At 40.5% G+C, this 13,473-nt stretch overlaps 2 protein-coding genes across 2 annotated transcripts in view; both read right to left on the reverse strand.

Annotated features, from left to right (window-relative positions):
• Positions 1-2,086: 2,086 nt before the first annotated feature.
• Positions 2,087-7,315, reverse strand: LOC147024691 (uncharacterized). Its single transcript, XM_085887041.1, has 2 exons — positions 2,686-7,315; positions 2,087-2,486 (listed from the first exon to the last, which is right to left on the reverse strand). The coding sequence occupies exons 1-2, from the start codon at positions 2,808-2,810 to the stop codon at positions 2,087-2,089; spliced, it is 525 nt and encodes a 174-aa protein (XP_085743167.1). The 5' UTR covers positions 2,811-7,315.
• An 843-nt stretch (positions 7,316-8,158) lies between these two features.
• The window catches only part of LOC147024692 (annexin A4-like), a 76,486-nt gene continuing 71,171 nt past the window's right edge, over positions 8,159-13,473 (reverse strand). The window contains exon 16 of the mRNA XM_085884840.1: positions 8,159-13,240. Within this exon, the coding sequence (XP_085740966.1) occupies positions 13,181-13,240 (60 nt within the window). The 3' untranslated portion in view covers positions 8,159-13,180. The remainder of the gene's footprint in view (positions 13,241-13,473) is intronic.

Here is a 13,473-nt window from a genome sequence, read left to right on the forward strand (position 1 = left end):
ACCACTCATCAAGCACCATCCAACCAAGAATGACAAGGATAGGTTGGTTTAGAACTCCAAAGGTCTCGAAGATAGAAACCACTTTCCGACTCTCGAAGGTCGGTCTCCTATATTGAGCCGTCAAGGTGGAACTCTTTTCCTGATTTTCCTTAAATTTGTTGGTAATAAAGGTAGAACTCAGATGCTGGGTCAAGGTGGAACTCGTTTTGTGGGTCATCAAGGTGGAACTCGTTTTGTGGGTCATCAAGGTGGAACTCGTTTTGTGGGTCATCAAGGTGGAACTCGTTTTGTGGGTCATCAAGGTGGAACTCGTTTTGTGGGTCATCAAGGTGGAACTCGTTTTGTGGGTCATCAAGGTGGAACTCGTTTTGTGGGTCATCAAGGTAGAACTCGTTTTGTGGGTCATCAAGGTGGAACTCGTTTTGTGGATCATCAAGGTCGAACTCGTTTTGTGGGTCTCTGCACACACATCAGCAAAAGGAAGTGAAAACCACTCAATATCACCGCCATCATAGTCTTCATCGTTATAATGCCTTCCGACACAATCCTGGAAACACCGTACCCTCTCCATTGCTTTTTGCATCTCAGTTCAATTTTCCTTTTCTTTTGCCTTCGATTTCACATCTTGATTTTCTTCATCACAAAGTCCAACTGGATTTTCATTAAAGTTTTTCAAACAATTAATTTTAAAACAGGAAAAGTTTATAATTGAAAAAAGCTGGACTTACCACTCATCGGTAAAGGCGACGTTTCGGTGAGAATCAACTCACCTTGGTCATGTCAGATGATGAAGTGAGGAAGAAGCTGGAAAATTGCCACGTGACATCCAACCTGCTTCAAAATTAAACTGCCAACATTCATCGATTTAAGTAATTTTAATGATCATCCAGATGTACACACTGACTTATGTACAGATGCATTAACACTCACGTCAGACTTTCACCAATTGGATGATCTGTTTGGTGCTTGGCTGGCTGAGAGTGCAGCAAAACATTCATTTGTTGCCGACACTTCTGAGACACAGACAGAATGGGACATGATAGGGGTGAAGAACATGTAGTTTATACAAAGTTTGTAATAATTTTCAATATAAGGCAAGAATCTTGGCAACTTACATTCCAACCGGTAGGATGGTTTCATTCGAGAGGGTGGAGGAGAGTAAACGTGTGCCTCTTCTGAGGGGCCTTTGGTAAAAAAAAAAACAATAAAAGTATGAAAGATTAAAGACATCGATATCTTCATCAGTTTGAGAACTTGTTTAGGAAGGGGCACAGAAGGGAATGCACTGATGGAACAGGTAACGACGGAAAGGTGAATAATCCAAACGAGGGGAGTTCATCTTCTTGTGATTTATCGTGCATGGCGATGACCATGTTAAGAAGTTACCTTTCCACCAAAATTATAATTACAATTATGTCCACAATTAAGAACTTCTTCTTCAAAGAAGGAAGTATAACAGCAATGTCTATAAAATAACAAGTGCCAAAATGTATTTCAGCTTAACGTCTCGATCGTGATGTTTGCTGTGTTTGCACCTCGTGTGTTCACCCCAACTACCCCAAAGTATTGAAAAGTTCTTACCTGTTGAAGGTCCTGCATGTGGTATGACCCCTCAACACCGTGCTGCTTCTGTTGTTGCTGTTGCTCATTTAGAACCTGTTGATCCTTCAGACCTTTAGACCCCATATGACCCTTTAAACTCCCATAGATCCTTTGATCCGTTAGACATTTATACCCGCAGATCGTTTAGACCCGTTGAGACCACGTACACCCATTTTGATCCCTGTTGTTTTTTAGAGCCCATATGACTTTTACACCCTTTGAACTGCTTCGACCCCTTTTGAACCCTTTAAACACAAATCACACAAACATCAAAAACGACTTTTTGCAACACAGACTACTTTTTTCAGCAGGTGATGTGCAAACTCTACCCACCCAGAGGGAGGGTAGACTGTGCTAGTTACCTTATCTAATCGAAAACTACTTGGAGAAACGATCACTAAAATGATATCAAACTCATGGAAGTTGTGCAACACAAAATAGAGCCTCTCCCCCTCCTCCCTTGCGAACCTGGTGTTCCTTGTCCTCAATAGGAATCGTCATCAGAACAAACACATTCGTCGTATCTATCCACACAATGACATCCATCATCATCATCATTGTCACAATCACATCTGTCAACTTCATCAGAACAATCACATTCATCGTCTCTGTCACAATGACATCCGTCATCGTCATTGTCACAATCACATCTTTCAACTTCATCGGAACAATCACATTCATCGTCTCTGTCACAATGACATCCGTCATCGTCATTGTCACAATGACATTCATCATCTCCATCGTCACAGTCACATCCGTCATCGTCATTGTCACAAGCACATTCATCATCTCCATCGTCACAGTCACATTCGTCATCGTCATCATCTTCCACATCCTTATCCTCCCCATCAGGCTCATCTTCTGCATCCACTTTCTTGTCCTTTCTGTGAACACACAAGAATAACCACAACTTCGTATTAAAGAACATTTCTCCATATCGTGCAAATGTATCGATCAGAGTACGACCAGATATATAAACTCCAATAATAACATATTCATCAGGAGAGAGATCCATCGGGATCAAAGTTTGCTGTTCTTCATTTGAAGATCAATCATAAAATGAAGACTTGTGAAGATGTTTACCGGAGCCGTTTGTTCTTCCATAAGTTTATCGCCCAAACCAAGTGGATGATAAATATCACCATGGAGATGATCCCGACAGCATGTTCAAATCTCCCCCATAGTGACACGAGCTCTCCAGCGTCCATCGGGCCGAAGAGGGAACCTTCCCCAAAGATCTGTGGACACGGATATAACAAGTTTAATAAATTAATGTTGTTTCATTGAAAACAGAAATCAATGTCCTTCATCACAATCCTTGAATGGGATCCTTTCAAACTGAAATTGAAACCTGACGTTCTGACCACAGGTCCAGCAAACGGATCAAACATTCCAGAACAGGTGTGGGTGGCTTCCTTGTAACAAGATTTAAGAGAACATTTGTTCACACGGTTATCAAACAGTCATTATTTATTTAATATCACAATCTGCTCCCTTCCAATAACTTCCTTTTCATACTAATCAATGGGATCTTTAACCCTTTACCCCCCATCCACCAGTGATGGTCTTTCTCTCCGTTTCTCACTCACCTGGTAAGACTTCCTTATGGTCCACACTCCAGGACGCACTTGCAGGTGCGCCGGAAACATATTTTCTTGAAATTCTTTGAAGAAACTCAAGAGCACAACAAGGTACGACCACATTGTAGCAGCGAATGCGGCAGAATGGTCGAAATGTTCTAAAATGTAAACACACAATGCATCCCGACGATGGTCTTTGTGACACTACAACCATTGTTGTCATGGTAACCCCGTTCGGTTCCAAACAAACCCATTTCAGTTTTCATTGTGTCGTCATCCCACGTATTATATGTAATTATATAATGGAATATAATAGCCTGTTCAGTGTTCAGCTCTCCAATTGGAGGTTGCATCGTCTGAGGCAGAGCCCCGAAGGCTGTTGCAGAATCCTTTTCATCAACATCTGTGATCGTGAGACGAGTTCGTGTTCCTCTTCTTCTTTGCACAAACAGGCAAAGCGAGAGGATAAACTCATTTTGCCGACATAACATTGGGTCCATGGAATAGATAAATGTCGCTTCTTCTATTCGGAGATGTGTAATATTTTATCCTCTACTCAATATCTTGAATACATCCACTTGCATATCTTGAATGCAAAGATATGATGAACAAATCAAAAAATGTGTCTCAAACACGTATCTGGCTGATTAACCAAAAGTGATTTCCACCTCTTGACATCTGATTCCTGCGGTTAAGAAGGATGTTCTGCCTGCCAAAAAACTTAGCAACATTATTTACGAGTTCAAGTGCCGGTGTGATGCTCAGAACGGAGGCAGAACTACCCAGCCTGACTGACAGAATCAAACAGCACGTCCCTTTGTCCATCAGGAAATACACTAATTTGTGAATACAGCCGGTACGTGCTTGTGGGACGGTCCCAGCATCAATCCCAACGTAATTAGAAGCGACATTTATCTGTTCCATGGACTCTACGTTATGTCGGCGAAAAGAGTTTGTCCTCTCACTTTGCTTATTTGTGAAAAGAAGAAGAGAAACACATTGTGAACACAATAGGAACATTGTATTGTGTTGACGAAGCTTGGTGTTGGCTTAATGGTTAAGGCGACTTGGGGTCTTGAGTTTTAGCCCCTTTCCGTCCGTTGAACTAACACCAGGTGGGCTGACTCAGCGTGCCATCCTTCTGAAGTCAGAAAAATGAGTACCAGCTTTCTGGGGTAATAAGCCATTCGAGTATCCTGTGTCGGAGTGACGACCCGTCCAGAATTGTACTCCTTTACCTTAGCCAAATTAATCTACCACGGCAGTCGGCAGCCCTCCGTGCATCACGGAGTGAAAGGAATGGTTATTACTTATTGTGTTGACGGTCCACGTTAATTCGGTGAATAAATGTGGAAAATAGATTGCCAACCCACAATTATTCGAGCTCATTGACTGCAATCCGCAAAACTCTCCTCAATGACTTCATCGTGATCGAGCGAATCCACTAGGTGAAAACCCACGAAAGGTAAGGCCCTCCTGTACTTCACTTTTAAAGATCATTAAAAAATCTGGAAGTTTATCACTACTGAGTTTTACCCACTACTAAAATCTGGGGTCTACCCGCTATTTTCCCAGTGTCTATTACACTACCCTATCAAACACGTTACATTAGTTCTTTGTGTCCTTTATGACATCCTTAAAAGAAGCAAGTTTCCTGTTTGGAATGATTTTCCAATTCTGTTTGATTGCCGCACAGGCAGACAGAGTAAAAATATTATCTCACTCCTCTCTACGCATGTGCAATTGGGACAAATTCAGAGCCGAAGTCTTGTAAAAACGACAAACTTGTCTTCCTATTCATGTTCCGAGTTGTGTTCGAAATATAACATTCGATTTATATAAGTTGTTGCTCAATCATAAACTGATGACAGACAGACGGACGGACAGACATGAACTAATTGCTTTACCCCGCTTTTCGCTTCACATTCCTTGGGTAACTACAGAAATGGCAATTTGGCAAAGCTGATTGTTCTGGAGTAACATCAGCTATTCCCAGTCCATCATCACATAGACAACTAACATTGACTGCTCCAGGGAATTCCTACAATTGACTAATATTTCTCTTCTTCAGAAGTTCATCCAATCCTGCATTCAACCTTTCTGTCCATCGTCCCAACCCTGATACACTGATGCCTGTGGTGAGGCCATCAAAAGAAGAAACTTGCAACCTCCTCCTGCAAAGCACGCCTTACTGATGATAACCTGCAGTCTCTCCATACAGCTTAGAACAATTGTATATCTGTCCGACAACGAGCCAGGGCCAAACATCTGACTCACCAGAGATCCAAATTCTCAAAAACTTGGTGGGATCATTCCCCTTCCATTGGACCGAGTCATGCTCGACACAGCAAGAGAAAAAGCAAAAGTTCATGAACTCTGTATTTACTCAAAATGTTAAGGTCACAAATCCATCCCTTCCTGTACCTACCCTTTCCCCCATTACAGAATGCTTCCTTTAACATGCGAACTTTTCACCCGTCAACGTGAAGTTTCTCACCCGCTCGACATCTCTTCAACAACCAGTACTGACAGCACAACTTTATGATCATCCTATCACACTCTCTCTCTCTTTCCTCCATCACGGGTCATTCTTTAATGGCAATTTCTTCTCGCCTGGAAGATGTAAGTGTCACGCCTATCCATATGAAAGGTTCCAAAACTTATCCCCTCAACTACAGACTTATGAGCCTTCTCTCCATCATAAGCAAAGTCATGTTCTGCATGACTTTGCAGAACATGACTTTGCATGACAGTCATCCATAACTGCAGCTGACCTTGGGCACGACCTCTTCTCTAACACGCTAATCTTGAAACCATTTCGGCTTCTTACCTGGCAAATTCTACCGTTAATGTTACTGTTTGGCAAACGTTAATGTCACTCCATTTGACAGTAATGGTTAGATGCCATGAAGCACAATCAAGAGGTTAGTGCCATATCTCGAGCCTTAGACAGTCTGGTATCCATTTTTGTTTTCTCGACTCTTTTATAATTTAGATAATCAGGGCCTTATGCTGGAGTGGTTGTCCGATTTCCTCAATGAGTGGAAGCAGTGGGCAGCTCTTGATGGTGTCCTTTCTCATGATTGATTGGTGGGTGCTCCATTTTACACAAGCTTACATCTGGCCTTGCTCCTCGCACACTCTCCTGCAGCTGCCCTCGCCAAGCCACACCGGGTCACACACATTCCTCAGGGAAACCTTCAGTTGCTCATCCTCCCTTACTCACTCACACTCACACAATCTAATTTGATTTGGATACATTAATGTTACAAAGATCCGACTCAGTCTGAGCAAGAGACAAGACAAGAGCAAGCAAGAGACAAGCAAGAGACAAGAGTTCATTCATTATATTTTTTCCAAATCATAATAAAGTAAGGAAAAAAAGTAAATAAATAAACAAACAAGCAGTCATAGACTGGTACTTACGAAATCGTCAACTTGACCTCTGATCTTGTCTAATAAAAGCTGTCTCGAGAGAAGGTAGTGACGCAAACCAGAAGTTTCTACGATGATTCTGCACCAAACCATCAAAAATCGAATATTTGACCTCACTGTGACCTTGACCTTTGACCGATTTTGACCAAAATCTAATCAGCACTAGCCATCACCCTCCTGAATCTCGTGGTGTAATTTGACATTGGTAGCTTCTCCCGTTCTCGAGTTATCGTGCCGACAAACAAACACACACACAAATAAGCACACAAACAGATGACGGAAGTCATCAATAGGCTTAAGAAATCTTTAGATTTCGTAAGTAACAAACAAACAAGCAGTCATTTACTGGTACTTACGAAATCGTCAACTTGACTTCTCACCTTGTCTAATAAAAGCTGTCTCTAGAGAAGGTAGCGCCGCAAACCAGAAGTTTCTACGATGATTCTGTACCAAACCATCAAAAATCGAATGTTTGACCTCACTGTGACCTTGACCTTTGACCGATTTTGACCAAAATCTAATCAGCGCTAGCCATCACCCTCCTGAATCACCTGGTGTAATTTGACATTGGTAGCTTCTTCCGTTCTCGAGTTATCGTGCCGACAAACAAACACAAACAAACAAACACAAACAGAGGACGGAAGTCATCAATATACTTCCAAAATCTTTAGATTTCGAAAGTAACAAACAGAGGATGGAAGTGATCAATATACTTACGAAACCTTTAGATTTCGTAAGTAACAAACAGAGGATGGAAGTGATCAATATACTTACGAAACCTTTAGATTTCGTAAGTAATAATGAGAGTCCAAATAGTATTTTAGATTCATCTTTGAAGATTTATTTTCACATATTAAATTTGTATATGTCGAACGTTGGGTGTAGGGAAGATATTAACTTTCCTTGAATATTACACTGTCTGTTGACCACACTTACAACCCCTGTGTCATGTTTAATTAACTTTCATTGAGGGGGGAATTTTTTTTTCCAAATTCCCACAAAATGGGAAGCTTGAGAAGCAATCCAAATATATACACAGGAATCATGCCAGAAATTGCATCCGTGAGAATCCAGGGTTTAAAATTTTCCTGGGGGAGCATGTCCCTGAACACTCAAGAGCTCAGCACCTTCAGGCTTCGCAGAATTTTTCATTAGGCTTATATTACCTGGCGTTGGCTTAGTGGTTAGGATGGTGGCATGGGATCATTGGGTCCTGAGTTCAAGTCTCGTTGGCTGCTGAATTAACACCAGGGCGTTGACTCAGCCTGTCATCCTTCCGAGGTCAGCGAAATGAGTACCAGTGTAGCAGCCAAAAGGGTGCACACGAAGGGAAGGGGTATCATCGGATTGATTAAATGTGGTATTGGTGTGGCGCAGGCATGATGGGCGGAATGGCCTCCTCTTGCGCCTTAACTCCTTGTAAAACCTTGAAAGCCGAGCAGCCCCTACTCCCGGTTGCAGTAAAGACCAGGTTTGTGACAACTTGTTTTGTGCACACACCACAAGACATTAATTTAATAATAATAAATTGGACACAACTCTTTAAAAAGAGGATTTTTATTGTAATTCTGAACATCATGTACCATGAAAACATGTAGAATAGGCTCATTGCAATTGTATCAATCAATGCTTCAAGGTCAATTGTTCCCTGTACTGTCCGGTTTGGGGGTCAAGGCAGCACTTCATCCCTAAATTATGCTCATAAAATCAAAATCTCCCGTTTTATTTCATCCCAAACTTCTGTAATCCAAAGGCACAAATTGGGCAAAGCCTAAATGTATTTAAAAAGTGCAAACATTACATGGTGAAAAGAGGATATCAACAACAAATGAATGGCACACATGAATTACAATCAACATATCGGCAATACTCATCGTATATTTTTATTATAAATGTGGGCTGGCAGGGTGACCAAGAGATATGCATACTCGCCTCTGAGCTGTAGAGCTTGGATTTTAATCACGGCTCACCTACAAACTGTCATCCCGGTGTTTCGCAGGCAGGGCAATTCAATGTGTGTGCGGCGTCCCATCTGCCAGCATTAGTTGGTGAACGTTAAAGATCCCACGGTGTCCTCCACGTCAAGCTATCGCCGGCGCTCTGAAAAAGCTCCTGTTGTAACCTACAGGGGGCACTGCATCAGCGGCACAGCCATGCCCCCAGCAACTGATGCTCTCAGCAGCTACACGTTTCATGTGAAAGGAGATTATAAAAATATTTTGGAATACAGCACTGTCACAATAACCGTTTGTGTTCCTTCAGGAATGGGCGTCCCTCATAAATCACCCAATAAATTCCCACATCCAAATACCTCATGCAAAACACATTGGTAATGGTTTGTGCAGAGTTAAAGTGAACCTCTCGAATCATTGTTACCAATTAATTTGTATGTACACCCATAGGATAGCTGTCACACACAGACAAATCTCCTTTATAAAGAGAAGAGAGGGGGGAGGGGTGAGTATGGCCCTTGACTAAGTTGGAGGTAATGTACATTCAAGGTTCAAAAAAAAGAAAAAAAAATCAATCTATGGTTAAATTGGACAACTTCGTTGAACTGTGCTGAAGGGTAGTTGGGCGTGCTAGTTAAACACATAGTTCCAACAACGTACCTCAAACAGCGGGTGGTGTGGGCAAACACACACTCAGGAACGGGTGTGAATAACTGACTTAATCCAAATTCAAATCAACAATATCAACTTGTGGTTAAATTGGATATTAAAATGTTGTAGTTGCATTGGATAAGTTTGTCCAACTGTTCTTAAAGATACTTGGGGGCACAATGTAAAAGAGCATGGAAATTACTTATTAAGCTTATCAGTGCAGTTCTGCATTGTCTTCTCATGGCAGTTAGCATATTTTTATCAACATTCTGTCGATTCCATCCATTGGAAAATTAAAGTTGATCTGTCCACGCATGCACGCACCCACACACACGCCGCACCTTTTACATCCTTTGAGATCAGGCAGGTAAGCAAATTAAGTCAGGATACAAGCCAATTAACCATCAATATTGAATAGTTGTTGCCACTTGGCATATTTATAGCATTTATAAAAGCCTGATTTTTGGCTTAACAGTTAGGATGGCTGGCTTAAGATCTTAAGGTCTTGAGGTCGAGCCCTTCCATTAAATAACACAAGAGGGGTCGACTCAGCCTGTCATCCTTCCGAGGTTGGCAAAATGAGTGCCAGCATGCTGGTATCCTGTGTCAGCATGGCGACCTGTCCAGGATTGTACCCAATAGCCAAGGAGACTGTTTAGGCATCACCAACACTCTGCACAGAGTATGTTCCCAATAAATGGGATGTATGCCAAACACAACAGAAACATATTTTCAAAACAAATGCTCAGGGGTAATAAAATGGAAAAGAGAGAAGCTGCTTAACAAGCCAAAACTATTTATGTTATTTTCAAAGAAAAAGTTCAGAGAAATAAGGTTACTTTGTTTTCCTTTTAATACCGTATAAATGACGTTAACAATGAGCATGGTTAGTGTAATAAATAACAGTTAAGAACGATGCACTCAAGATGAGCTGGCTTTAGCCATGCGTGGGACATTCAAAACATTTCTACAAAGCTGTGTTAAGTGCCTGATTACATTCATCAAAGCAAAATATGCATCTCACCTCGAACACACTGCCTCTTATCATAGTGACGCACAGAAAGTCGAGCGCATCACTTCTTTTATGAGTATATTGGGAATAATAAAATAAACATGATAAAATAGTCTGGATATTTGAGGTTTGTGCTCTTCACCCTGGTAACAGCAAATAACTACATAATCACAGGTTCAACCTTTTAACCGAAGAAGTTTTGTTTTTTTTAATTATCGAATATGTTCCATGTCCCGGTTGCTCTATCGGAAATTTTATACACCGGAACTCCTTCCCCCTACACTCGCAGATGAAAAAAGAAAAAAAAAGTGATAATTGCAATTACTTTCCTGCATTTCACAGTTGATTATATAGAGTAGAAAAAAGGGGATTGTCCACCAAAAGTACAATTTCTAAAAATAAAATTAATTACATTGTGATCCTTTTACAGTACAGTACTCTGTTGTACATGTCTGTATGTTTTATTTGGATTACTAGTAATACCCGTTCCCACTGGGAGCTGTCATATTATTAGTCCCTTACCGGTTTCACCCAAGGGGACTATAGGTTTGCTCTCCATCCGTCCCACCTGTATATATATATATATATATATATATATATATATATATATATATATATATATATATATATATATATATATATATATATATATATATATATATATATTTTTTTTTTTAGAAAAGATCACATCAGTACGGGACATGTATCGCAAAGGAATTCTCATTGTTGCTCTCATTATTATAGCCAATTATAATTGTAAATATTATTGTGATTATTTTGTAACTGTTATTATGCTATTATAATTACTGTTGTTACTTATATTATTGAAAGCGGCCATGGAAAAATGCCACGATTACGATGGACGATGTTTAAGCTGATATCTATACACCTTAACATGGTGTTTTCCCAAGACAAAAAAGCCAATAAAGCATGGGAATTCCTCTGGATTTTTTGCAGTCAAGTCTAAAGCATCATAGGCTAAGCTACAGTGAAAATATTCTCTAAAAATGTATAATTAAGGCAAAAAGGACTCGTGGACAAAATAAAATAAAATAAAGCACGAAAAGCACATACGTTCTGAACTGAAAGGATCGAAACCTCGATGAAAAACGGAACCCAGCTGATGATCCAGGCAGTTGGGAAATCAGTCAATAGCTTATTCGTTAAGGTTATAACTTCAAATAAAATAACATTTGTAAGTACTTACCAGTACATAATATATCTGTGTTTGTGTGTTTACGTGTGTGTGTGTGTGTGTGTGTGTGTGTGTGTGTGTGTGTGTGTGTGTGTGTGTGTGTGTGTGTGTGTGTGTGTGTGTGTGTGTGTGTGTGTGTGTGTTATATCTGGCTTCCTTCTTGGGACGACGATGCAGTGATTAGTCTTTATTTTGAAGACACGTGTAGAATGGTGTGTACATGCATATACACGTGGAAGTTTTGTTTTTTACAAAACCTTTGTGCAAGCCATGTTGCTTTAACAAGTGATTTATTTTATTACAATGTTCGCCAAGGGCTAGAATTCTTATTCTGTTTTATTGCTTATGCCTTACGTGATCTTTTGTTCCATAACACTGCCCGTGTCCACATACTTGAATTTAATTTGTATTCAGAGTCCTTTTCACCTTAATTATACATTTTCAGGGATTATTATTTTCACAGTCGTGTACTCTCTGATACTTAAGACTCAGATAGAGGGGGAGGGGGTGTCCTGTGGTGTAACAGGGTCTAAAAGGTCTTTGGGATATTATGGGGGTTTAAATGTTCAAAAGGGTCAAGCAGGGTCTAAAGGAGCCTTAATATTCTGAAGAGTCTGAGGGATATAAAGGGTCTTAAGGTATATAGGCGTCTAGGGGGTTTACAGGATGGAAATGTCGAAGCATCTAAAGGGTCTTGAAGGGCTAGCCCCACTGAAATCCCTCCTAATTTTCCAGGTTTTCCTCTTCGGAGATTCCTTACCCATGCACGCGTGTTTTGTGTCCTGTTTGCGTCTTATGTCCTGATCCATTCATTGCACTAGCTCTTCCACAAGCCTCGACTATGTGTACAAAAAAGGGTATTCAAAGGTCAAAGGGGTCTCAGCAGTCAGGGGTCTAACACTCTAAAGGTTAAAAAAAAAAAAAGCAAATGCCACGATACACTATAATCTATACACCTTAATACAGCCTAATGCTCAAGGCATAAAATCCCCTGGAGGAGGGGGCAAATGAAGTCGCTACAACCTTCATCGTACGAGCCTTAACCCCCCTGGCAGGTTTGGTTAAGATTGGATAAGTAACGACCGAATGAATCGCCGTCAGGCAGACAGACATCAAATTGTGGATTTTAGTACGACTACATTTGCAATACCTGCTTTTAGTAAAAGTAACACCCGTTCCCTCCATGGACAGGGGGGGAATTATTTTGTGCCGATAACCTGACCTTGGGTACCCTGAACATGTAGGCAAAATTTGGTGGAGATTGCCCTCCTGTTTTCAATTCTGCAATGATCAGACTACGTACACACACACACACACACATCACCTTATTGTAGAAAAACTTTGATGCAAGATTTTAAAACCATGAAGTCCCCATTCCCTCAACAGTTTTGCTCATAGTGAGATTTCACTAAACCGACCATCAAAAAAGAAGAAATATGAAAGAGGAACATACCTTGAAAGGATTTTAAAACAGGATTTGATGAAAAAAGCTAACTACTTCATTCCCTATCTACCCCCCCTCCCCCCAAAAACCCGATTAAAAAACCTCTTTGCCTTTTGATCTCATGACACAAAGTGGTCCAATGATGCAAAATGTCAATTCAAATCAACAATGCATTATGTTAAACAAAGCAATTAAAAAAAAATTGGTTAAAATCTTTCTGCCGTTCAGGAACAAAGCTTTCCAGGAGATATTTCAACACAGCCTTATCATCTTCGACACAAGGTAGGTGTGAACTTGCTGGTTAACTGATCAGTTCTCTCCACCACAGAGCTCGAGGAGTATTCGGCGATAGTCTCCAGATGTGTCACCCTGGTTTACATTTTAAAAAAAGAAAAGTCAAAAACTGATGTAAAAATTGCAAATATTACATGATTTGCAAGTATAACATGTTTCACATTTATGATGACTTAGAAATGCAATTTTTCAACAGTCTATAGTTGACATTCAAAAAAGGTAGCAACAGTCACATTTTGCACACAAGACAAATTCTACACGAGTGAAGTCAATGGCATGCCATCGCAAATCCCCTCGCTTTCCACCTC

This window comes from Eptatretus burgeri, chromosome 6, assembly GCF_056783735.1.
Source record: "Eptatretus burgeri isolate ZD-2024b chromosome 6, Ebu_testis_v1, whole genome shotgun sequence".
NCBI lineage: Eukaryota > Metazoa > Chordata > Myxini > Myxiniformes > Myxinidae > Eptatretus > Eptatretus burgeri.

Excerpts from the sequence above, each read along its gene's own strand:
- LOC147024691 (XM_085887041.1), bottom strand. The coding sequence starts at position 2,810 with ATGGACGCTGGAGAGCTCGTGTCACTATGGGGGAGATTTGAACATGCT. Across the intron at positions 2,487-2,685 it reads TGGAAGAACAAACGGCTCCG|AAAGGACAAGAAAGTGGATG; the intron begins GTAAACATCTTC and ends GTGTGTTCACAG.